The following is a 27,489-nucleotide window of genomic DNA, read 5'->3' as shown; positions in this document are numbered from 1 at the left end:
CTTTGTTTCACCTAAAGTGATCCTGAGAGGGCATAAACGTTTGTTCTATTGACATACTAGTAAAATGACTCCCCTGAAACACTGAGACTTGTGTTCAGTCACAGGAGGGCGAGAAGGAAGCTCATTCTACCCCCTCCTCAGCGTGAAGTCAGAGCGGGAGGAGCCCTCCACCAGCCCTGGTTTCCCACCGCATACATCCCTTCCTGATTCAGCCTGTGTCCAGCATAAACCTTCCTCCACCTCGCTAATCCCTTTGGCTCATTTTGTCTCTTGACCTTGCCAAATTGATTCCAGCCTTGGAAACTGGCACTTGACACCTCCAGGACTTAGATGGCTTTCCCTAGATGTCCATTTAGATCTGCAATCCCACAGCATCTCCTCAGGGAGGTCTTTCCTGACTTGCTTATGCTGGGTAACCCTGCCTTTCTTTTTCTCACTTTCCCATTACCCTTGCTTCATCCTGTTTGTGCTTCTGTACCCTGCTTCCTATATCCTCATGTGTTTCGTGTATGTTTACCTTTTCATTTATTACATACAGGGGAAGTGTTCTGCTTTCATCTGGTCAACAGTAACCTGCAATTATACCTGGCACAGAGTGGACACCTGACACACTCCTTGCCTGAGTCATAAGTAAATGGCTTGTAAGACAGGCATGGCAAATGTATTCCATTGTGTTTTCAGTAAATTAGGAACTCATGAGAGGTTTAAACTGTCTTTTAAACTTTTTTTAAGGTCTGATATATGATGGATCATTTAAGAGGCTTGAAGCTTAGCACAAATGTGGGTTTTTCTTTTATAATGAAGTTTTTGTGGGAAGAACAAAATCTAAAAGTCATTCTGAAATAAGACTAGGTGGGAAAGTCCAGATTGCTCATAAAATAGGCCTGAACAGAGAATTGGGAGTGTGAGATAAAGTTAAATGAGATAAAACAGAAATGGAAAGAGCCACTTCACAGTGGCACCTAATAGGTAAATATGGGAAAAATAAAAAAGCAAAGTATAGATGCTGAAATTGTCTTCCTATGTACTTTCATACCTGGATAGTAAAAATATTTTCAAGGGCCCAGAATCAAACAGAACAATCTTATTTTTTTTCTGAAAAACAGTGGTAAGTTAATTATCTATGTGGATAAGTTACACGTACCAGCTTCAGAAGTATTCTTGTTGGCTTGCATTTTTAAGATCTCATAAAAGTAATACAATCAAATTGTGAGAGAGTTATCCATCAGGATTAGAGTCTTGATAAGGCAATATGTATTTCCTAAGGAAGACACTTCTCCAAAGGTGATTACATAGTTACTGCCTCATCATGTAGTATAATTGATAGTAGCATTTAAATTTAGTGGACTTTGGTGCGTAGTAGATTAATGCACAGTGTGCTTAGAGCAGGAACCTCTAGCTCTGGGATTGCAACCCACATCTCACCCTCATCCTTCACCCTCATATTTGAAGATATAATAAAAACCAACATGTTTACAACATGCTCATAAAATTAGGTTTAGCAACTCCCATAGTCCTAAAAGTGAGACAAAAAGGCATTCAAAGGGAGCCCACATTTCCCACAGACATCTTCTCTGGAATTTATTTCATTATTCTGAGCTCACTTTTCCCATAGTAGCGCCATCAAAGATCTTGTAAATCTGCTAACATATGGTACATAGGAAATACTGCACTAATAGGAGATTTCTATTGGTCTTCTATGAAATAGATTAATGCTGGGATAGTTTAATAGACATAGGATAGCTAGCATAAGGAGAACAAACTTATTTGCATATGTAGTCAAAAAGAAATGAGCATTTCCCAGCTCCATGAGAAAGAAGTGACAGTAAAAGAAAGAATCAAATGAGGAAGCAGAGAAAAGGAAATAAATGAGGCCTAAATACGCTGGCAGCTCACTCAGAAAAGCTGATGTAAAGACAGGTTGTCTTGTCCTCCATTGGGATCAGGCTAAAGGAAGAAAATACTATCTTGTATTGCCAGAAGAGAGCTAACAAAGGGTGGAACAAGATTTATTCCTTTCCCCTGCTTCCCTAATAGATAGAACAAGGACTCTGCAGACACAGAATCCTTAATTCATAACTTAGAATATTTTTTTCTTTTTGCTATATGTTTGATTTTTGTACAGTTATTTAAACTCCTTGGATGTTAGTTTCCTTATTCATACAAAAAAGGCAAGCAAACCAACTTGGAAGGCCATCATGAAGAATTAATCAGGTGAGGTACTGGCACAATGCCTGGAATATTCAGGAATACACGCCAGGCAGTGTCACTCAAGTGTACCATTTACGTCTGCATAGGACACATTTTAAGCACCCCTTCAGGTCGTACCTACACTGTTTCTTCTCATTGATACCTTGGAATTGTACCATTGTAAGCTGGGCAGTTTGCTCTGCACCATCTCTCAAGGAATCCACCTTGAGAATTCAAAATCAAGCTGATCTGCCATTACTTTCAAACAAAGACTGACAATATAGGAAATGAATTACATGGGGTGAGATAGGCCTTGGACCAATGGCATGTATCATTACTTTCATTTAAAATTAGTCTCCCTTCACAAAGGCAGATTATCTGTGACTCTTTGGCAAGTGTTCCCAGATGTCTTCCAGGCTTTCTCCACCCCAGCCGGAATAGATGATTCTTTCCAGTATTACCATGTCCCAGTACATTGCTCCGATGGTGTCACAGGGTATCTGCCACATTGTATCTTCTATGTTATTTCCAGTGACTCTGACACAAGGGAAGAAATTCCTTGAATTTATTTATCCCCAGATATTTAACTGTTACTTCAATGTCTGGAACAATTTTTGCTGAGTATGTGCTTGTGAAATGAGTAAGCACACACCACATCATGCACAGACATATTGTAACCCCACTTTGAGGGAGTTACTAAGACCTTCTGAACCTCAATTTCCTCATCCACAAAATGAGAGAAAATGTACACCCAGAAAACATCTCAGTCCACATAAAAGACTTGGGCCAGAGAATGCACTCAATAAATTTAACAACTATTATTTAAAGGACTATAATCAGATATAATCAAGAACATGAAAAGTATGTGATTATTAAAAAAGTATTAGCATTTAGTTTAAAATATTATATTCCAGACACCCCTAATTCTGGAGGTTTCATTCTCAAAGTGCCATTTGCCCTTTTCTCACCATAGGAATCTGTTCCTATTTCCTCTTTGTACTTTATCTTAAATTCTTGTGTTCTGCCTGTCACATAAAAATCCATTAAGTCTAATGCAAATCCATTCTGATATAATGCTGCTTAGATGAGGTCCATGTGCCTAATAATTCTGATTTAATGATGACTTTGTATACTCTTTTCTAAAATTTAGCAGAGCTTGTCATCACTTTAAATTTTCTGAAATCTGGACAGTAGCAGTTATATTTTTATAAATATTTTGAGTATTGATCATAGAGAACAGTGGTCCTGATCCATTTCAGAACGAAAGACCAGTTTCATGAAAACAATTTTCCATAGGCTCGAGCAGCAGGGGTAGCTTTGGATTGATTCTAGCACATTACATTTATTATGCACTTTATTTCTTTTATCATTACCTTGTAATGTATAATGAAATACTTCTACAACTCACCATAATGCAGACTCAGTGGGAACCCTGAGTTCATTTTCCTGCAAATACATGGTTCCATCTAGGGGTAATGAGAGATAGTGATACCCGAAGTATGTTGCTTATGACTAATCTACTTGGCAATCTCAATTTGGATGGTATCACTGCAGAAAATATCGCTTCACAAAGACATGGGAAATGTAAGCAGGTTTTTCAGTTCTTCTTTTTTTTTGTTGTTACAATTCCATGATATTTTGCCTTGGCTTTAATCCAGATTGTATGAAGATTTGAAGTTGCCTCAAACATACTTTTTTTGGTTAAATTCCTTTATTGGCACATTGTAGGTATACAACACAATTACATTTCTCATTGGGAACTTGTACCGTTACATAATGCATCTTGGTTCTTATTTTTTCCCCATTCTTAGCCCTCCCTTCATCTCCTCCACTCTTCCCTATTTACAAAGACTTTATTTCCACTTTTTCCATTTCTCATCATTTTTCCTTTCCCTTCTTTCCTTTCCCCTGCCCCTCCCACCACCCCTACCCCTTTAGACCTTTTCTTCCTATTTTACATTATCGATTATTCATTCTAATCATTGGTACATTTTAGGTATACAATATAATGACATTCATCATTGGAAATTTGCACCTTTACATAGTCTCTCTTAGTTCTTATTTTTCACCCTTGCCCAGCCCTCCCTTCAACCCCTCCATTCCTCCCTATTTTCAAAGATTTTGTTCTTATTTTTCCATTTTTCTTATATTAATCCCATTCCCTTCTATCCTTTCCCCTAGCCCTCCCACTTCCTTCCCCTTTGCCCCTTTTCTTCCTATTTCCCATTACCTATTATACATTTTAGTCCTTATTTATACTTTCAGTTTCTCACACCAGAGAAACTATTCAGTATTTATACATGTGTGTCCTATTTATTTCACTTAAGAGTATCACCTCAATGTGCATCCACTTAGCTATAAATGTCTCTAATTTCTCATTTTTTATGGCTGAGTAGTACTCCATTTTATAAAAAAAACACATTTTCTTTATCCAGTTTCCAGTTGATGGGCATTTGTGCTGTTTCCAAGTTTTAGCTATTACAAACTGTGCTGCTATGAACACGGGCGCGCATATATCACTGTGGTATGATTCTTTTAATTCTTTGGGGAAGATACCCAGCAGTGGAATAGTGGGGTCAAATAGGACTTCCAGTCCTAGTTCTTTGAGGTATCTCCATACTGATTTCCACAGTGGTTCTACCAGTCTACACTCCCACCAGCAGTGGAGCAGGGTTCCTCTTTCCCCAAAGCCCTGCCAGCATTTGTTATTGGTTGATTTCATGATAGCAGCCATTCTTTCTGAAGTGAGATGGAATCTCAGCATTGTTTTCATTTGCATCTCTGGAATGACCAGTGAGGTTGAACATTTTTTCATGTATTTATTTGCTATTTCTACTTCTTTGTCTGAGAAATGTCTGTTCATTTCAGATGCCCATTTTCAGATTGGGTCTTTAAATTTGGGAGGTCTGATCTTTGTAAGTTCTTTATAGATTCTAGATAGGAGACTTTGCCTGAGGAACGGCAGGTGAAGATTTTTTCCCACATTGTGGGTTGTCTCTTCACACTGCTGGTGATTTCTCTTGCTGTGCAAAAGCTTTTTAATAAGATGAGATCCCACTTGTTGATTGATTGTGCTAGTTCACGGGCAACTGAGGTTTTGTTCATAAAATCTTTTCCTACACTGATATCTTCAAGAGTTCTACCTAACCTCTGCTCCAACTGGTTCAGAGTTTCTATTTTAATATTTAGACCTTTAATCCATTTAGATTTTAGTTTAGTGCATGGTGAGAGATATAGGTCTAGTTTTAATCTTTGACAAGTTGAAACCCAATTTTTCCACAACCATTTATTAAAGAGGCTATCTTTCCTCCAGTGAGGGTGTTTGGCTCCTTTATCAAGGATGAGATGGCTGAGTGTGTCTGGTGTTGTTTCTGGATCTTCTAATCTGTTCCACTGGTCCTCAGTGCCATTCAGTTTTTATCACAGTAGCTTTGTAGTAGAGTTGCAGGGTGGAGATTGTGATACCCCCTACCATGTCTCTGTTACCTAGAATTGTTTTTGCTACTCTGGGTCTCTTCTTGTTCCAAGTAAATTTTTGGATTGTTTTCTCAAGGTTCATGAAGTATGCTGCTTGGATCTCAGTTGGAATTGCATTAAATCTATATAGCAGTTTTGGAAGTATGGCCATTTTCACTCTATTAATCCTTCCTACCCAGGAGCAGGGGATGTCTGTCCATTTTCTGATATCATCTTCAATCTCTCTTTTCAGAGTGCCATAGTTTTCAGAGAAGAGGTCTTTGATTTCTTTCCTTAGGTTGATTCCTAGGTATTTCAGTTTTTTGGATGCTATTGTAAAAGGAATTATTTGCCCCATTTCTCTCTCAGTGAGTCTGTCATTGGTGTAGAGGAAAGCTATTGATTTTTGTGTGTTGACCTTGTATCCAGCTACTCTACTGAATTTGGTTATGAAGTCTAGAAGACTTTTGGTGGAGTTCTTGGGGTCTTCTATATAGAGTATCATGTCATCTGCAAATAATGACAATTTGACTTCTTCATTTCCTATCTTTATTCCTTTTATTTCTTTCTCTTGTCTAATTGCCATGGCTAATGTTTCCAGAGCTATATTGAACAAGAGTGGTGATGGTGGACATCCTTGTCTTGTTCCTGATTTTAGTGTGAAGGATTTCAGTTTTTGACCATTTAGTATGATACTGGCTGTTGGTTTTTCATAGATGGCTTCTATCAGTTTGTGGTAGAGACCATCTATTCCAATTTTTGTAGGGTTTTTATCATAAATGCATGTTGGATTTTGTCAAATGCTTTTTCTGCGTCTATGGAGATAATCATATGGTTTTTGTCCTTGGCTCTATTGATATAGTGTATTACATTGATTGATTTGCATATATTGAACCATCCCTGCATCCCTGGGATGAATCCCACTTGATGAAGGTGTATGATCTTCTTGATGATCTTCTGCCTTCTGTTTGCTATTATCTTATGAAGGATTTTTGCATCTATATTCATTAGTGAGATTGGCCTATAGTTCTCTGTCCCGGCCCGCGGGTAAGTCAACGGAGACCCTAGAGGGGGAGCGAGGATGAGAGGGGACAGGGGACACGAGAGATGGAGACAAGACAGGTTTCTGATCAAGTCTCGTTTATTACGGAAGCTGCTACAACATATATACCGTAGGGCGAGAGGGGAGGAGCAAGAGGAGTGTACTGGGGCTACTTCCTTGTTGCCGGGTAGATCTGCAACAAGCCCGGGCATGTCCATAGAAGGCACTCAAGAGTTCCAGCGGGGGGGGGCAGGGCCCCCTACAGGTCCTCCCTTTTAAAATTATTTTTTAGAAAAGCGTCAGGAGAGTCAAGCCTGTGGGGGCTGAGCCTGTCTTGGGTCAGAGCAACATATGTGTCTGCATCGTGCACCTTACCCGTCATCGGTTAACCAGAGAATCAAGGCTCTGGCACCTGTCTTACGCGGCACACGAGGGCTCTCTCATTGCATGGCACGCTTGCCCAGTTGCCCGTCATTGGCTTGCCAGCCCGCTCACCAGGCGGGGCGAGAATTTTACGCCGTGGCAGAGATGGAATCGGCCCATGTAGCGTATGTCCAGCCAACATCCTGACAGTAATTTATCGCTGATTTTGACGTACATCTTGGTGTCCACTATAGCTCCAGGGGAAATCACAAGCTTACAAAATCAAAATTATCTGAAGACATTTTAGTTACTAAGATTAACATAGGTTAAAATACAAAGGGGAATACAAGGCTTTCAAATCATATCGGCCTGAACCTTTTTATCTAAAAATCAAAGCAATTTCTACGTATAAGCATTGGTATCCATTGTATGCAGCAGCATGACAATAACAGACAAACACATACAATTGCAATGGCAAGAAACAATTGTTTTACCCATTGTAGGTTGGGTAGCCATGAGGTCAACCATTTAAATAGGTCTCCGCCATCCTCATTGTGCACCTTATTAGCCAGGTCTTTCAACTGTTTTATTGTATCATTGATTTTTTCCCCATTGTCAGTCAAATTAAAACAACACATATTTTTTATTTTTTCACAGCCCTGGTGATGAAAAAGCAACAAATAATCTATTGCTGCTCGATTATCCAAAATAGCTTGTCTTTGTTCCTGTAACTCTTGATTAATCAACGCCAGGGCGGTGGAGGTGGCATTCAATCCTTTTACCACTTTACAGGCTAATCTTCGTACTGCCGCTTCCGCATGCACCCCGATGGACGGCATAGCAACGAAAGACCCTATCATGACTAACACTTCTGCATCAGTCAATAGACCCACATCGTCATTACATCCTGGGGCGGTATACGGCGACCACCGTCTAATTCGATTAGGCACAACCAAATCAGTTCTGTCTGGCAATATCACAGCCAACCGACTCAAGCAACAACGAGTGTCACTCAAGTTGGCCGGAATGTAATTAAAAGTTTCCCTTTCACAAGTGTAAAACCAACCCATTGGCAAAGAGACATGGCAATTACTATACATAATTTCTTGTTCAACACGGCAGGACATGTTTTCCAAACGTTTAACTTGTAGACATTTAGTTGTACAATTTCTGTATACAGCACATTCGGTCTTATTAGACATAATTACCTTAGGTGAATATAATTTGACAGCATTCTTGGGCCTGCGACAAGTAGCAGATCCCCAATTGTAACTATCTGCATATGTGAGATTTTTTCCTGGAATATCTTTAAACAGAGTATAAGGCCGCAATGATTCCAATGGGGTACATACAGGAACGAGGCAACTTCCCAACATATAATGAAAGTTTACATCAGCACTTAGACAAAATTCAGATAAGTTGAGCGAGCCTGCCAACTGAATCCATATATTTTTCATGTGGTCTAACCCTTCTGAAGGCGACACCACCCATACCCTGGTCAGCAACATCAGGGGAACTAGGCATTTCCAGCTCATCCTATTCTTGTTTTCGGATCGTTCATTCAGCCAGATGTCCTTCATGAGTTCCCTTGTCATTGTGCGCCGGAGGTCCAAACTTTAAATGATGACGATGTTCCCTAAGATCACATGATATAAATTTCACTAAGGAGTCCCTTTGAGGAATTAAGACCAGAACAATATTTTCTGGGTGGCCACTTCTATATTCATCAAAGGGAGTTCCCATCTAAAGATCACTTTAATCTAATAAATTCCAGTGATACCTTGATCCAAGAGAAAAGCATATCTTTAATAAAATAACATCATCAATGTAACAATGGGTGAATATCCCTTAAAGAAAAAAGAACATTTTGAGCTCAATTACATGAACACAAACAACAAATAATAGACAAACATGTAAGACGGTGTAGAACATCAGGGTGCACCCAAACATAACTAGATAAGCTGAATTATATCCTTGCTCATTTTAAATTGAAATTGCGGGCGCCATTGTTAACTGATCAGGATTGGACAACGTCAGGTCATCGGCATCATCAGCACGCCTATCAACTTGTTTTACTAGGCGTTCTGGGAGCCATCTGGCTGACTTCATTTCCTTGGAATAAATACACACCGATCCTCGGCCCCAGATAAGTACAGGATTGGGCCCGTGCCATGAGTGGTCCAGGGGGTCTTTCCACCTCACTGAGGCAAATTGTCGTTGCGTCTCTGGTTGCCAGAAATGATTGGCTGCAGATAAACCTTTGGCATCCAAATTTAAGAAGTTAAGAATGAATAATGCATGTGATATCAGGTTTCTAGGAGACCCCTTAGTAGGGTACCATTCCCCCTTTTTTATTTTGTCTAAAGTAATTTTGAGTGTGAGATTAGCCCTTTCTATAATGCCTTGTCCTTGAGGATTATATGGGATTCCCGTTATATGTGTTATTTCAAATTGTTTGCAAAAGTTGGAGAAGCCAGAGCTGGTATAGCCGGGACCATTGTCTGTTTTAATTTGTTGTGGACATCCAAGTACTGAGAAGGCAATGAGGAGATGAGCGATGACATGTTTAGTAGCTTCCCCAGACTGTAGGGTGGCAAATATGAATCCACTATAGGTATCAATGTTGACATGTATATATTTAAGATTTCCAAATTCAGGGTAATGCGTGATGTCCATTTGCCAGAGGGCATTTGGAATTAAGCCACGAGGATTAACTCCCAAATGAGGTGTAGGAAGATGAAGAGTGCATGTAGGGCAGGCCTTAACAATTTGTCTAGCTTGTTCTCTAGTAAGCTTATACATAAGGCGAAGCGTGTGAGCATTAAGATGATGTAGTTGGTGTGCCTTTTGTGCCTGGTCAATTGGAATGGGGGCATCAGTATTTATTGAACAGGCCAAAGCTTGAGGTCTTGTAGCTAGGTCTGCTAAGCGGTTGCCCTTTGCGAGTGGGCCAGGTAAGTTAGAGTGGGCACGAAGGTGCCCAATGAAAAAGGATTCGGATCTCTTTCTGATTAGATCTTGTAATTGGAGGAAGAGACCACCAGTCTGAGAAGCAAGTTTGATCAATCCACATGTTTCCAATAAGGGGACAGATTGAGCAATATAAGCACTGTCAGTAAAAAGATTAAAGGCTCGGGCAGGGAATGCAGAAAAGACCGCTATAACTGCCTGTAGCTCGGTTAATTGGGCCGAAGAGTGGGCGGTTTGGAACTGGGCAATGTTATCGTCCCACACATAGGCAGCCATCCCGGTGGAAGAACCATCTGTAAAAACGGATAGGGCTTCTGGCAGAGGAGAACGAGAAGTGACCTTTGGGAAAATGAAGTCATGTCTGTTAGCAAAGTCAATGAGTTTGTTGGGAGGATAGTGATTGTCCAATAACCCTGAATAAGAAGCGAGAGCAATTGGCCAGGAATCGGTAGTCTGCATAAGCCAATCGATTTGATCTTTAGGGTAGGGTTGGATAATGACATCAGGTTCCTTTCCAAAGTACATCTTTCCATGGTCTCTACCTAAAACAATCAGGTCTGCAACTGCAACATAATAAGGGTAAAAGACCCGCTTAGGGGAAACTGGGAGATGAACCCATAAAAGGGGAGCGGTTTGCCAAAAGACAGCGGTGGGAGAGAGAGAGGTTCTGCAAACGATATATTGTAAAGGAGAGTTATAATCTACAAAGGTAATTGTCTGATTTTGAATGGCTTGTTCTACCGTGCCAATGGCTTTGCGCCCCTCGGCAGTGAGCTCCCGAGGTGAAGTGGGGTGGCTATCACCTTGCAGGGTATCATAGAGAGGCTTCAGGTCATGTTTAGTGAGCTTTAAATAGGGCATAAGCCAATTAATATCTCCGAGCAGTTTTTGGAAGTCATTCAGAGTTTTAAGACCGTCCAGCCGCAAGGTAAGCTTTTGGGAGGAAATATGACGTCCCTTCATCTGAAATCCGAGGTAACTGTAAGGGTCTTTTAGTTGAACCTTATCAGGGGCAATCTGGAGGCCACGAGATTCAAGGGCCCGCCGAAGGTCAGCATAACAAGCCAAAACCTCACTTCCCAATTGTCCCGCCACGAGGATATCATCCATGTAATGGATAATATACATTTGAGGCCAATCGTCTCGGGTGGATTGAAGTGCTGCGGCTACAAATGACTGGCACAGGGTGGGACTATTGGCCATGCCTTGGGGTAGCACTAGCCATTGAAAGCGCTGCATTGGGGCACAGAAATTGGTCGCCGGGAGGCTAAAAGCGAAGCGTTTTTGATCAGCAGGATGTAAGGGAATGGTGAAAAAGCAATCCTTTAAATCAATAATAACCTTATAATATCCAAGGGGGATGGCTACCGGTGAGGGAAGACTGGGTTGTAAAGCTCCCATGAGTACCATAGTTTTATTAACTGCTCTGAGATCTTGCAAGAGCCTCCATTTTCCCGACCGTTTTTTAATGACAAAAATGGGAGTATTCCAAGGGGAATGGCTAGGAATGATATGGCCAGCATGAAGCTGCTCCTGCACCAGCTGTTGAGCTGCTAATAACTTCTCCTTGGAGAGGGGCCACTGATCGACCCACACTGGATCATCCGAGAGCCAGGTGATCTTTTCAGCATGGACCGCAGGAGTGTCAGCGACCCCTATGGAAAATGGCCCAACCCTGCTCGAGGGGGCCGAGGGACAGGCTCAATGGGGTGAGTAAGGCTAGTAGGGTGTTTTCCCAGCCCTGTTCCTGGAATGTACCCATTTTTAAACATCTGCATAGTGACAATTTCATTGGGGCTGGAAATAATTATCCCCATTTGTGATAATAGGTCTCTCCCCCATAAATTAATGGGTAACCCTGAGATGATATAAGGTTGAATGGTGCCCTGATTACCATCTTGGTCCCTCCAGGTCAGATCTTTGGCACTTTGTTTAGGATTTTGACTCTGCCCTATACCCTTGAGATGGGTGAGGGTGTCCTTCAATGGCCACGCCTGAGGCCAGTCCTCTCCCTTTATGATAGTTACATAGGCACCAGTGTCGACCAACCCAGAAAACTGTCTCCCATCTAACCACAAGGTCATGAGAGGCTTTTGTGCTGAAAGTACCTCCAACCAGTAGACATCAGATGAGCCGAAACCCTGGCTGCCTCGGGCGTTTTTAAGAGCCTTATTAGAGGTAGAGAGAAGGGGAAGGAGTAACAATTGAGCAAATCTTTGGCCTGATTGAATGGTATTAATAACTTTGGGGGAAGAAACCATAACTTTAATTTCCCCAGAGTAATCACTATCAATCACTCCTGGGTAAACCAGCAGTCCATTCATGGTACTGCTGCTTCGGCCTATTACGAGGCCAAAGGTCTCCTTAGGTAAGGGTCCAAAGACTCCCGTAGCAAGGGCCTGAACTCCCATTTCTGGGGTCAATACTGTGTGGGTGGTGGCACTGAGGTCCAATCCGGCACTTCCTTTTGTGGCTCTGACAAGGTCTGAAATGGATTGCTGTTTATTGGAGCAAAATTGAGCGCCCCGTAAATTTGTTTGGAATTGGGGGCCCGGGGCTGGCCCCCTTTCCCGTTTCCCGAATTCGAACCCTGGAGAGGGGGGAGGGGTCGGCCCTGGGCATCAGTCTTGGATCGGCACTCACTCGCCCAATGCCTCCCCCGATTGCATCGGGGGCAGGGCCCTGGGGGCGGAGCGTTGGGGCCCTGCATTTTAGAGGTCGGGCATTCTCTAGCAAAATGGCCGGTGGCCCCACACGGGAAGCATTTATTGCCGACGTGGCATTGTAAGAATTGTTTGACTGTGAAGCCTTGCATGGCAGCTGCCATGGCAAGGCCCTGTTGGTAGGCGGCCCCAATCTCAGAGCAAAGGTGAATGTAGCCGGAAAGGTCAGTTTTCTTTTTATAGGGGCGGATAGCGGCCTGATAGGCGGCGTTGGCGTTCTCAAAAGCAAGCTGTTTAACGAAATCCGTCCCTGTCTCCGCACTCCCAAAAATCTGGCCTGCCGCCGTGAGAAGGCGGTGGACAAAGTCCACAAACGGCTCGTCCGGCCCCTGCCGGATATTAGTGAGGGAGGCACTCATGTCTCCTTTGGAAGGGAGTTTTCTCCAGGCCCTAGTGGCTGCAGTCTGAATCTGGGCATACAACCCCACGTCAAATTGCATTTGTTGGTCGTTAGTGGTGTAGGCCCCCTCCCCAAGAAGCATGTCAAGCACCCAACCATTCCCCGCCTGAGCATTGCGTCTAGCGGTCTCTCGACAATTCTCAACATACTCAGATTTCCATAATAAGTAGTCACCTCCTGTAAGGGTGGCACGGGCCAGAGTCTGCCAATCAATTGGGGTGAGCCAATTTTCTGCCACCGATTCTAGAATAGCCATGGTGTAAGGTGCAGTGGCCCCGTACTGAGCCGCAGCCGTTTTAAGCTCTTTAATAACCTTAAAATCAAAGCCGCTATGGTGTCTCCATGCCTGACCCTGTGCGTCAACAGTCTCAGTGACAGGGAAGGCTTCCACGGGCTCAAGTTCTAGGGGTACCCTTGACCCGGACGGCACCCTGGGGGTCGCCCCTCTAATGGGGGGTCGTGGCTTATGGGTGTCCTCTCTAGGGACATTTTCATGAGCCTTGCCTGTTCTTAAGCCCTCAAGCTGGGTAATAAGTTCTTGATGTTCCTTTTCTAACCTTATCTGTTCTTTTAGAAAGTCTATTTTGTCCCGGAGTTCCTTTTGGGGATCAACAACAGGATAGGCCAAAGTGGGAGTGCTGGGGCCTGGATGGATATAAGGAGGGGGGCACCTAGAGCCGCCCCGCAATGCTTCCCCCGCAGACTCGTCAGTTCCGGAGTCCTTTTGGGGTGGATCTGGGGGCGGAGGCAAGCAGCGATAGGCTTGAAGGGAGGGATATAGGGGCGGAACCTCCCGCAAGGGTGGGGCTGCCTTAGAGGCAGGGGAGGAAGAGGAAGCGGGGGTCCGGCGAGGCTTTGCCTTATAGGGCTTGGCAGGGATCGCGGCCGTTTGGGATTGGTCCGAGGGAACGTTATGTCCGTCGGGGGCGGGATCATCATCACTGTCAAAGGACATCAAGTCCTCTTCCTCGTCTGGCGAGGAAGCCGTGGCCTTAACTGGCCTGGGTCCCGGCGCCATATTGGCGTCCCGGGGAACTGCATCGGAGTCACCAGCGGGTGTCAGCTCCTCACCACTACGGAGGGCTACCTCCCCAACCTGTATAGCCTGAGCTACCAGTGGATCCCTCGCTTTTTGGGAAATAATATCATTAATCAAATTCCAATATGAGAACGCCTCAATCGGGACCTTCCCGGGTCCGCAAGTGGCATAATAATCCTGGAGAGCCTCCCCCACCTTTTTCCATCTCTCTTCGTCAATGGTTCCCTCAGCAGGGAACCAGGGACAGAGATCTTTAATATAATCAAAAAATTTCAGCAATTGTTTGACTGTAACCTTTACCCCTCGTGCCTGTAATGTCTTCTTGAGACCTTGCACAAACAGTTCGTGCTGACTAATGCCCTGTCCCATAATCGCTGCTCAACTTACCGAGGTGCAAAAAGACGGCAGGTCCACGTCAATCGCAAGCCTCTTCTATATCGAGTATGCTCTTTGTTCCTCAATCTTAATCTTAGGGCCCCTGAGCAGCGTCCTTCACTGGATCCCCCGTTCTCTGGCCCCACGTTGGGCGCCACTTGTCCCGGCCCGCGGGTAAGTCAACGGAGACCCTAGAGGGGGAGCGAGGATGAGAGGGGACAGGGGACACGAGAGATGGAGACAAGACAGGTTTCTGATCAAGTCTCGTTTATTACGGAAGCTGCTACAACATATATACCGTAGGGCGAGAGGGGAGGAGCAAGAGGAGTGTACTGGGGCTACTTCCTTGTTGCCGGGTAGATCTGCAACAAGCCCGGGCATGTCCATAGAAGGCACTCAAGAGTTCCAGCGGGGGGGGGGCAGGGCCCCCTACAGTTCTCCTTTTCAGTTGAGTCTTTCTCTGCTTTGGAGATCAAGATGATGCTTGCTTCCAGGAATGAATTGGGGAGTATTGCTTCCCTTTCAATTTCATTGAAGAATTTAAACAGTAGTGGCAGCAGTTCCTCTCTAAATGTCTTATAGAATTCAGCAGTGAAGCCATCAGGGCCTGGGTTTTCTTAATTGATATGTTTTTAATTATGTTTTCAATTTCATTGGTTCATGAGTTCTTGTGCTTTTCTTCCTGGGGTTGTGATCCTCAATGTCTGTTCCTAGGATATTGTATAAAATTCTTGTAGTGCTGGTTTGATATTCACGAAGTTCCTAAGGTGCTCTTTGCCATGAAAGTATCTTATTTCTCCATCAATTTTGAAAGATAGTTTTGCAGGGTACATCAATCTGGGTTGGAGGCTGTTTTCTTTTAGGGCTTAGAATTTGTCACTCCAAGCTCTTCTTGCCTTGATGGTTTGTGTTGAGAAGTCTGCTGTGATTCTGATGGGCTTTCCTTTCTATGTGATTTGTTTCTTTTCTCTAACGGCTTGTAGAACTTTGTTCTTCTGTTGAGTTTCTGGAATCTTAGCAATTATATGCCTGTGTGTAGAGTTTTCTTTGATCAAGGCTATTTGGAGTCCTATATGCCTCACTTATCTGTGTGTCAAGCTCTTTTCCCCTGCTTGGGAAGTTTTCTGCCATTATTTCTGCGAAGAAATTTTTTTATGTCAACTCCCCTCTCTCCTGTTTCTTCATTGACTCCAATCAGTCTTATGTTATTCTTCTTTGCATCATCTAGCCACTGCTGGATTGATTTCTCATGTTCCCTTATAATTTCGAAGCAATTTTTCTTTTCCCGGTCATTAATTGCAATCTTATCTTCTATATCTGAAAGTCTGTCCTCACATTAGCTTATTCTGCTGTGTAGACTTTCAATGGAGTTTTTCATGTCCTGGAAATCTATTTGCATCTGTTTTATGGATTCCATTTTTTTCCTATGTTGGGATTCCCTCATGTTCCTCAGCTCCTCTCTAGATTTATTAATCATGTCTTGCACTAGGGGCACAATTTCTCCTGTTATCTGAGAAATTATTTCTGATTTCATTTTTTCCAGATCCCCTTTTGTTGCCAGTTCATTGGGTCCAGGTGGTTGAGTATCAGAGTGTTCCATCTCATTTCCCTTTGGGGTTGCTGTGGGTGATCTGGAAGTCTGGTTTTGAGACTTCTTTACGTGTTTTCTCATTTTAACTGGGCGGGGTGGGGGGGCTGTTGGCACCTGCACAGATTACCTCCTCTGAGCTGGGAGAGGTGGGACAGGGGCCGGGAGCAGCGGTAGGGATGGTGGCCCAAAAGCCCTTTGCTCTGGGCTGGGAGCAGCAGGAGGGATGGTGGCTGGGAAGCCCCTTCCTCTGGACTAGGAGCAGTGGGATGGCAGCTCAGAAGCCCCTACCTCTGGGCTGGGAGTGGCGGGACTCAGTACTGTGGTCTGGTGGTCCGGTGTCCTCTGTGTCTTTGTAGTGTGGAACCAAGTGGCTGTACAGAGGAGCGGGGGGGGGCAGGGGGTGTCCAGTGGATTGTTGCTGGGGTGCAGGCTGATTCAGCATGTTCTGTGCAACTTCAAACATACTTTTAAGGTCACCATAATTTGCAATCTCTAATGGCTGATCCTCTTTTATCAGTGACAAAGCCTACTGACCTGGCTTACTCCCAAATGAGTTGCAGATCCATTCCTTCCCTGTGTGTGTGTATCTTTTTTGGTTGAGAAGTAATGCTCAAAGTCTATTGAAAGCTAAGATATGTGCCACATACCAGCTAAGAGAAAGAAGGGCCTGACTCAGTCTCATTCAAAATCTCTTCTAGTGTTTGGAACATATCAAAAACCTCAGTGTTCACTGTTCACTCCCATAAATTAAGTTTGGCTTCGAATGCAGCTACTTTATCTGCTGACTTGAACACAGTTGGTTTTCTTCAATGAAGTGCTGATTGAGTTAGTTGAAGGGGTGGATATGTTATAAAAATAAGCAAGTTTTGCAGCCCTTTCTGTGTCACTGAAATGTCCTGCCAGTGGTGATGGATTTTCTAAAAGAAATCTCTGTAGTGACTCTAATTTACTTAGTATCTTCTGTACATAAGAGATTTGTATGCAATGCATCCATCTTCTCACAGAACTGTATGAATAGATACAAGTTAAGGGAATGTTCTTTAATGTGGCTGATAGTTTTAAATAATATCCTATAAAGTGTTAAGTTCAGGTGACACTTCTTGGCCAGCCAGCATTTGTCTATGGATGACAAAGTGCATAGCCTCATGCTCAGAAGTGATCTCTTTGATCCAAACCATGAAACCTGAAAGCCATCTAGTTATGCATCCACTTTGTCCACATATATACTGACTCAAAATGACCAATTCAGTTTTCCTGATATAGAATCATTCAAAGCTTTGAACAATTCTGCAGCTGTGGTATTGGTTGGCGACAAGTGTAGGCATAACACATTCTCATGCCCATCCTTCTAAAAATATATCACACAAAAGCAAGCATTGTTGCCCTGGAGTCACAAGAATGTGAAGAATCTTGGGTCCCTGCTCCTTGTTTTTTTCCCTTAGATTCTTTTATTGGTACATTTTAGGTATACAATAGATTTACATTTATCATTGGGAACTTGTACCTTTACATAATAAATCTTGGATCTTATTTTTTTATCATTTCCTGTTCACCCTTCACCCCCTCCATCTTTCCCTATTTACAAAGCCTTTGTTTCCATTTTTTCCTTTTCTTATAATTTTTCCTTTCCCTTCTTTCCTTTTCCCTACCCCTCCAAGATCCCCTACCCATCCCACTTCCCCTAACCCTTTGGACCTTTTCTTCCTATTTCCCATTATCAATTATTCATTTTAATCATTATTTACACTTTCAATTTCTCATACCAGAGAAACTATTTGGTATTTACATATGTGTGTCCTATTTATTTCACTTGAGTATGCCCTGAATATGCTATAAATGTCTCCAGATTCTTGATCTTTATGGCTGAGTAGTACTCCATTTTGTAAGAAAAAAAATCACATCCTCTTATCCAGTTTCCAGTTGATGGGCACTTGGGCAGTTTCCAAGATTTCACTATTACAAACTGCACTGCTATAAATATGGGTGTACATATATTGCTGTGGTATGATTCTTTTAATTCTTTTGGGAAGATGCCCAGCAGGGGAATAGCTGGGTCAAATGGGACCTCTAGTCCTAGCTCTTTGAGGTATCTCCATACTGATTTCCACAGTGTTGCACCAGTCTGCAACCCCACCAACAATGGAGAAGGGTTCCTTTCTCCCTACAACCCTGCAAACATTTGTTATTGGTTGATTTCTTGATAGCAGCCATTCTTTCTGGGGTGAGGTGGAATCTCAGCCTTGTTTTCATCTGCGTCTCTCAAATGACCTGTGATGTTGAACACTTTTTCATATATTTGTTTGCTGCTTTTACTTCTTTGTCTGAGAAATGTCTTTTCATTTCAGATGCCCATTTTTGAATTGGGTCTTTAAATTTGGGGGGTCTGATTTTTTTTTAAGTTCTTTGTATGTTCTAGATAGTAGTCCTTTGTCTGAGGTTCTACTGCTAAAAAAATTTTCACACATTGTAGGTTGTCTCTTAGCTCTGTCGGTGGTTTCTCTTGCAGTGCAGAAGCTTTTTAGTAAGATGAGATCCCAGTTGTTGATTCTTTGTGCTAGTTCCCGTATACTGAGGTTTTGTTCATAAAGTCTTTTCCTATGCGAAAGTCTTCAAGAGTTCTACCTAACTTATCTTCCAGTAAGTTTAGTGTTTCTGTTTTAATATTTAGATCTTTAATCCACTTTGATCTTAGTTTAGTGAATGGTGATAGATATGGGTCTAGTATTAATCTTTGGCAGGTTGAAATCCAGTTTTTCCAACACCATTTATTAAAGAGTGTAACTTTCCTCCAGTGAGGATGGTTGGTTCCTTTGAAAGATCAGGTGGCTGAGTATGTCTGGAGTTGTTTCTGCATGTTCTAACCCATTTTACTGATCCTTAGGTCTGTTTCTTTGCCAGTACCATGGTCTTTTTATCACAGTAGCTTTGTAGTACAGTTTCAAGTTGGGGATTGTGGTACTCCTTGTCATGTCTCTGTTGCCTAGAATTGCTTTTGCTGTTCTAGGTCTCTTCTGGTTCCAAATGAATATTTGGATTGTTTTCTCTAGTCCTGTGAAATATATTGTTGCAATTTCATTTGGCATTGGATTAAATCTATATAGCAGTTTTGGAAGTATGGCCATATTCACTATATTAGCTCTTCCTACCCAGGAGTAAGGGATGTATTTCAATTTTTTTATATCCTCTTCGATCTCTTTTCAGAGGGCTGTAGTTTTCAGTATAGAGGACTTTTCCTTCCTTTGTTAGATTGATTCCTAGCTATTTCATTTTTTTTGGATGCTATTGTGAAAGGAATCGTTTCCCTAATTTCTCTCTCAGTGAGTCTGTTGTTTGTGTACATGAAGGCTATTTTTTTTAAGTGTTGACCTTGTATCCAGCTACTTGACTGAATCTGTCAATTAAGTCTAGATGTCTTTTGGCAGAGTGTTTTGGATCTTCTATGTAAAGTATCATGTCGTCAGAAAATAATGAGATTTTAACTTCTTCCTTTCCTGTCTTTACTCCTTTTATTTCTTTCTCTTGTCTAATTGCTGCAGCTAATGTTTCCAGAACTATATTGAAGAGGAGTGATGATAGTGAACATCTTTGTTTTGTTCCTGATTTTAACGCGAAGGTTTTCAGTTTTTGACCATTTAGTATGATGTTGGCTGTTGGTTTTTCATAGATAGCCTTAATCAGGTTGAGGTAAAGACCTTCTATTCCAATTTTCTGTAGCGTTTTTATCAGGAATGGGTGTTGGAGTTTGTTGAATGCTTTTTCTGCATCAATTGAGATGATCATATGATTTTGTCCTTGTCTCTGTTAATATAGTGTATTACATTTGTTAATTTACATATGTTAAAGCATCCTTGCATCCCTGGGATAAATCCGACTTGGTCAGGGTATATGATCTTCTTGATGACCCTCTGTATTCTGTGTGCCAGGATCTTGTTGAGGATTTTTGCATCTACGTTCATTAAGGAGATTGGCCTGCAGTTCTCTTTTTTGGTTGGGTCTTTCCCTGGTTTTGGAATCAAAGTAACACTTGCTTCCAGGAATCAATTTGGAAGCCTTGCTTCCCTTTCAATTTCATTAAAGAGTTTAAAGAGTAATGGTGATAGTTCTTCTCTACATGTCTTGTAGAATTCAGCAGTGAAGCCATCAGGACCTGGGCTTTTTTGTTGGTAAATTTTTAGTTACATTTTCAATTTCACTGATTGTAATTGGAGTTTTTAGAATTTTATTACAGTACAATTTCTCTCTCTCTCTCTCTCTCTTTTTTTTTTGTGACTGGGGATTGAACTTGGAACCTTGCACTTGCAAGGCAAGCAGTGGAACCACTGAACTAAATCCTCAGCCCTAGAGTACAGGTTCTCGAAAAAAGTATCTATGATCTTCTGGATCTCTGCTGGATCTGTTGTGACTTCACTTTTTCGTTCTTAATTGCATGGATTTGAGCCTTTTCTTTCCTTTTCTGATGAGGTAGGCTAAGGGTTTATCGATTTTATTATTTCAAAAAACCAACTCTTTGATGCATTGATTTTGTGTATCATTCTCTTAGTCTCCATTGCATTGATTTCTACTTTGATCTTTATAATTTCCTCTCTTGTATGAGCTTTGGGTTTGTCATGCTCTTCTTTTTCAAGGAGCTTGAGCTTCAGCATTAGGGTGTTTATTTGAGCTCTCTCTGTTTTCCTAATATGGGCATTCACTGCTATGAATTTCCCTCATAGAACTACTTTCATTGTGTTCCATAGATTCCTGTATGTTGTACTGGCATTATCATGTACTTGTAGAAACTGTCTAATTTCTTCTTTAATTTTCTGTGACCCATTGGTTGTTCAGGAGAGTGTTATTCAATTTCCATGTGTTTGTGGGGGTTTTGTAGTTTCTTATGCTACTGACTTCCAATGTTATTGTACTATGTTCTGATAATATACAGGGTGTAACTTCAATTAATTTGCGTTTACTTAAACATGACCTATGAGCTGGCATGTGGTCTATTTTGGAAAATGACCCGTGTGTAGCTGAAAATACGTATATTCCAATTTTGTGGGGTGAAACATTCTGTAGACATCTATTAAGTCCATTTGTTCAAAAGCTTGGTTCTGTTCTAGAATTTTGTTGTTGATTTTTTGTCTAGATGATCTGTCTATTTGTGATAGTGCGGTATTAAGATCCCCCACTACAATTGTATTAGTGCTTATTTGGTTTTTCATATTCCTTAATATTTGTTTTGCATAGTTGGGGGCATTCATATTTGGTACATATATATTTATGATTGTCATCTCTTCCTCTTGGATTGTTCCCTTCACAAGGATGTAGTGACCATCTTTGTCTCTCTTAATTAGTTTTGATTTCAAATCTATTTTATCTGCAAATGAAATTCCCACCCCTGCTTTTTTCTGGGGAGCTGTCCCATGAATGAATGTCTTTTTGAATTAGGTGTGTTTTTTGTATATAGCATATTGTTAGATTTTGCTTCTTAATCCTTTCTGCCTGTGTATTTCTTTTGATTTGTGAATTGAGGTCGTTAACATTGATGGTTATAATTAATAAATATTGACTCATCCTTGTCATGATGTTTTACTATTGTTGACTCTTTTAATTTTTATTTTTCCCCCATTTCACTTTAGTTTCTTGCCTTGCCTGGTGGCTTCCCTCTGTTGGGCCTCATGGAGTAATGACCTTCATTGGGCTTTTTTTGGATATTGCTTAGAATTGTTTGGAGTGCTGGTTTGGTGTTCATGAAATTTCTCAGATGTTCTTTGTCATGGAAGCATCTAATTTCCTCATCGATTTTGAAAGATAAATTTGCAGGATACAACAGTCTAGGTTGCAAGTTATTTTCTTTTAGGGCTTGAAATACTTCACTCCAGGCTCTCCTTGACTTGAGGATTTGTGTTGAGAAGACTGCTGTGATTCTGATGGGCTTTCCTTTGTATGTGATTTGTTTCTTTTCTCTAATTGCTTATAGGATTTTGTTCTTCTATTGCATTTCTGGGATCTTGATTATTATATGTCTAGGTGTAGCTTTTATTTTATCATGGCTAGTTGGAGTTCTATATGCCTCACTTATCTGTATGTCCAATTCTCTACCTCTGTCTGGGAAGTTTTCTACTACTACTTCTGTGAACAGTTTTCTTATCTCATTTGTACTTTCTCTGGCTTTTTCTTGGACACCTATCAGTCTTATGTTCTTCTTCTTTGCATCATCTAGCAACACTGGATTGATTTCTCGTCATCCCTCACTATTTTTAAGAAATCTCTGTTTTCATGGTCACTAACCACAGTCTGGTCTTCTACATCTGATAGTCTATCTTCACGTTCCCTTAATCTGCTGTGCATACTTTTAATGGAGTTTTTAATCTCCTGGATATCTGAATGTGTTTCATGGATTCCATTTCTTTCTTTTGTTGGGCAATCATGGTTTCCATTTCTTTCTTATGCTGGGCATTCATGGCTTCCAGCATGGTTCTGAGCTCATCCATTTTTTATCTGTTTCTGTTCTACAGCCTCTAATCATGACTTTCACTCTGCTCACCATCTCTGTAGTTACCTGGGAAATTATTTCTGTTTTGAATTTTTCTAGAGCCTCATTCATCTCTTTTGTTACTTCCTGTGCTATCAGTTCTGGGTGTCCAGGTGGTTGATTTTCATAATTTTTCCACCTCGTTTCCCCCAGAATTTGCCTTTGGTGAGCTGGAAGTCTGTGTTTGTGTCCCACCAAGGTATCTTCTCATTTTTAATTCTGTTGTTGGTGCTTTTTTTTGCTTTAATTCCTGGGCTGATACTCCAATATTTTTTATTTTGAGTATCTTTAATGCTGGTGTTTAGAGCTCCTATGGAGTGAATGCTTCTCAGAGAAATCTTCCAGGTATAGTTAGATTTTTTAGGCTTTGAGTCTCTAATGACTCTTAGGAAGTCTCATTTTCAGTATACCAGGGAGGACAACTGATTAGATCAATTATGATACCTTATCCCAATTGACACAATCAGCATCAAACCCAAGTTAGAAAATGACAATTTGTGGTAGCAGTTAATCTGTCACCTTTAACCATGAGAGATAGATCAAAATCTAGGGCCAATCCAAAATATGTTTGTAGTAAGTAAAACCCTTCAATATGACAAATTTACTCTTTGGAATAGGAATTTCACAGGGGTTGGGGAAAGAGGGGTAGAGAGACAGAGAGAGAGGGAAAGGTTAGCGGTGAGGCTAGAGGACATGGAAGATTGCGCAAATTGTGGGGATCTGTTGAAGACAGGAGGAGAAAGCAGAGCAAAAGAACAGAGACAAGTACAGAACAAACTGACAATAATAAGGAAGCTAGAAATTGTATTCACCTTCCTATAAAAGTGACAGTCGAGAGGACACAGACAGAGAAAATATTCAGAATGGGACAGGAACAGGATCAAAGGGGGAGAGAAATATAGAGCCAGAAGGTATAGAGAGAGAGAAAAAGAAAAGAAATATATATATATATATATATATATATATATATATATATATAACAAATCAAAAAAGGCATCCCTCAGGATATGTCTCTGCTGTACTGATAGGCAATGAAGGCAGCAGTGTGTGGATCTAAGTCAATTAATCTCAGCAAGTCCACTGAAATTCAGACTGATTTCTGGCTGCAAGGTCCAAGTTGAACTCCCTGACCTCCTGCAGGATTAAGGTTCTACTGCAGGTTCCAGCTATCCTCCCCTCTATGTGAGTCCAGGATTCTATGGGAGGTTTTGATCCCACCTACTTACCAACCACAATGGCCCAGTGTGCTTTTATTGAAGAATTTCTCTTCACTTTCCCAGTGAGCTTCAATTTTCATTGAGAAGCATCAGAAAGGCCCTTACTGTTGTTCACTCCTGCTCTATCTTCTGGAGCTCATAACTGTGGCTTTTATGTTCCCCCTGGTGCCTCTGCTGTGCAGATTCAGTCTTCCCCCTGGCGCATCTTCTGTGTGGATTCAGATGCAGCGAGGTCCACAGCTTCCATGAAACATGGTCTCCGGTGCAGCATGGCATCCATGCCACGAGGTCCCCTGTGAGGTGCAGGCTGCTGGTGTCCATGCAACTGGGGGTCTCCAGCGGGACATGGGCTGCTGGCATCTGCACTACTGGGGATCTCCCTGCATTCTCCTTATGAGTATCTAATGCCTTATGATCTGACGTGAAGCTGAGACAGTGAAGATAGCATTGAGGAATGTCTGCAAATACAGATTAATATTAGCAGAGAGGTTTGAATGCACAGAGAATATGATAAATCAATTGCTTACAGATCCATATCAAAATCATATCAGTGAGTGGCAAGTAATAAGCCATATCTCATGGCAAGCTTGTAGCTTTATTCACCTGGATTACCTACTATAGTGGTGACTCATTAATTCTCTCTAATCATTTCATCAATTTGTCTCATTATGATGTTAGCTAAAAAAGGAACACATGATACCTTTTGAACTGCAGCCTCTCCTAAAAGTTCACGACAAATGTTCTTAGCAGCAGACAGCATGGACTCTTCTTCCACAGGAAGGGGTGTCTCAGCTTTAACAGTGTAATTAGCCAGTAAGAATGATGTTCACCTCTAGACATATTTTATGCAGTGGTGTCCTGCAGTAGTTATGTCTGGTAATTTTAATCTCTGCCTCCTCACTGAATCATTCCTCCTTTTCAAAAATGCTCTCCAGTGATATTTTTTTTTTTTACTTATTTTTATGAGGGTGAGTTTGTGGTCTTACCAAAAGTGTGACTGAGATGAAAGAAAGGAACACAGATGAAAGTAGTAAATAAAATAGTGGGCACCCCATGTGCAGACTGAAATGTCAAATTCTGACTCAGACCTGCCACATGATGCAGCTATACAACTAAAGTACATCAATTCCCTTGCCACTATAAAGCTTACCATGAGATATGGTTTATTACTTGCCACTCACTGATAGGATTTTGATATGGCTCTGTAAGCAATTGGTTTATCATAGTCTCTGTGCATTCAAACCTCTCTGCTAATGTTAATCTGTATGTGTAGTCATTCCTCAATTCTAGCATCACTGTTCAGCTCCACCTCAGATCATCAGGCATTAGATACTCATAAGGAGCATGTCCCCAAGATCCTTCACATGTGCAGTACATAGTGGAGTTCACATTCCTAGGAGAATCTAATGCCACAGCTGATATTACAAGAGGTAGAGTTCAGGCAGGGAACCAGGATGGGGACCTGCTATAAATATAGATAAAGCTTTGTTTGTGAACCCACTTTCTGCTGTGCAGTCTGGCTTCTAAGAGGCCGTGGGGGTCCATGGCCCAGGGATTGAGGACAGCTGATATAGAATATGTAATACTAGCCAATATAGTGAGACATTAACATCCACATGGTCCTGCTGTCTACTCTTGATGTTCAAGGTCTTAAAGCAGTGTCCCATTCAATATGCTGAGAAAAACTTCTCACGGCAATGTTCTTGCCATGTTCTTACAATGTTCTTTGTAGCCATGAATGGGATCTGTTGAGTTAAGGAGACTGGTTGGGCAACTTTCACTATGACAGATTTCTGGTTCCATCCTTGGAAATCATAGCTGAATAAAATATATGCCCTGCTTTTATGGAACAGGTAATTTACTAATAAAAAAGAGAGAAAAATCTAAATGTGTTGTTTAAAATATTGGGTTAAATATTTTAGTTGAAGTAAATAGAGTGTTGGTAATAGTAACATAAGAAGTAAGACAAAAGATTGGTGAAAACCTTAAGAAAATAATGACTTGAATGAAATTTATTTAAACAATGGCTACTAATTGTAACTTTGAAATATGATCCTTATAAGTATCGAAAGGAATTTTAAACTCAATGTATGGAGTTACTTCGGCCCACAGAGTTAATTAAATACCCAGAGTAAATACTTAATATTAGATACAGTAATAGTATTATAGAGCAATGTTAATTATAATTATTGATTAACAATTTTCTAGGTGAAAATAGTAGAGGAGAAAAGGGCAGATTGGAGATTCCAGGAGAGGAGAAACAAGAACTAAAGCACAACATTTTACAAGAGCATGGTTTATATGAGGTCACCACAAACTATTATAGTGGGTAGATACAATCCAGGTAGGCATGATGAAAGTGGAGTGTGGGCAGGCTGGAAAATCCCAGGTGTGTCCATCCAGGAAACCTGGATTTTATAGTATGTGAGGAGTTACAGTTTTAAGGAAATGAGTGACTGAGGATTATTTTTAGAAATACTATCCAGCCACCATGCTGATTTATTTGTGAAGTTCAAGACACAAAGCAAGAACAGCCAGAGGACTATTACAGTGGCACAAGTGAGGGCCTGGACATCAAGCTGGAAGGGAGGAAGAGGAAGGGTCTGAGGCTATAGGTAGGTGCCACAGGAAGTTTATTTGATTTACTTGGTAAGTATAAAAGGTTGAGAAGGATTCAAGAGCGCTCCAGGGCTTCTTTCTGCTCTGGTAGTGGCATGGGGAGAGGCATCAGTTCAGTTCTCTTTTCATCCTTACAGTGTCAAGGGAAGGCATTCAACAGGCTTTCTGTATATGAATCAGAGCCCAGGTAAAATAGCACTGTTAGAAATCATGGTTTGGGAATGTGTTGCCCATACAGAGAATAACAGTCTTAATGTCTGATGAGATTGAGTTGGGTTTTCATATAAGTTTTTATGAAAAGAGGGCTAAGTACAAAACTCAGTAGAGGTTTAGAATACATTTGTATAAGTAAAAGGCATTTGAATAGAAAAATGGCAAGATCATCATGGTCTTTAAATTCCTAGGAGTTACAATTGTCTAGAGCAGTTGTCAAACATTAGCGAGCACAGTAAACATCTATGGATCTTAAAAAGACTCCCTGGTCTCACCCTATGGAAATCTGGAAACTACATTTCCCAACAAGCACCAGGTGATGTATTCAGGAGGCACACTTGGAGAAACATGGGTGGTATCACTCACCCTGAATGAGAGAAGATTGGGCCCAAGACAAGTGCTCATCAAAGTGTTCCACTTAAAGAACTAGATGTGAGCCTCCTCCAATGTGCTGTGCAGGTAACCAAGAGAAGAAAATTCTTGCTACCAATCTTCACTTATTTCTTGAGTGAAAATTCACCCAAACCCACATCAAAGCCTCACACACCCAAAGCTGAGTTTTCAGACACAAATAAAAGTCAGGCTGGGGAAAATGAAGGAAATCCATTGCAATATATTTGTATTCTGTCACCGAGGCACTGTCTAATGTTGCTGTAACTATGATGTATAGGTCTATCAAAGCATGTGTTACCATGGTCTGAATTTCTGACTGGAGAAAAATGATTAATGTAGAGATTTGCATTCGATGTGGTCTTGGACATCAATATTTCAGCTTAGGTA

The 27,489-nt window shown here is 41.4% G+C and overlaps 2 protein-coding genes across 18 annotated transcripts in view; one reads left to right on the top strand and one right to left on the bottom strand.

Moving 5' to 3' along the window:
* Positions 1–27,489, top strand: part of Tenm4 (teneurin transmembrane protein 4) — a 2,854,999-nt gene that overhangs the window by 1,088,344 nt on the left and 1,739,166 nt on the right. The gene's annotated exons all lie outside the window — the stretch shown is intronic.
* On the bottom strand, positions 7,435–14,935 carry LOC147828074 (uncharacterized). Its single transcript, XM_087211407.1, has 2 exons — positions 14,571–14,935; positions 7,435–8,687 (listed from the first exon to the last, which is right to left on the bottom strand). Exon 2 carries the CDS (start codon positions 8,644–8,646, stop codon positions 7,435–7,437), a length of 1,212 nt encoding a protein of 403 aa, XP_087067533.1. The 5' UTR covers positions 8,647–8,687; positions 14,571–14,935.

The sequence above is a fragment of the Heterocephalus glaber genome, unplaced genomic scaffold (assembly GCF_053883595.1).
Source record: "Heterocephalus glaber isolate CG9 unplaced genomic scaffold, H.glaber_assembly_v1.0 deba00001428, whole genome shotgun sequence".
Classification (NCBI taxonomy): domain Eukaryota; kingdom Metazoa; phylum Chordata; class Mammalia; order Rodentia; family Bathyergidae; genus Heterocephalus; species Heterocephalus glaber.
This window is presented reverse-complemented; position numbering and strand designations above follow the sequence as displayed.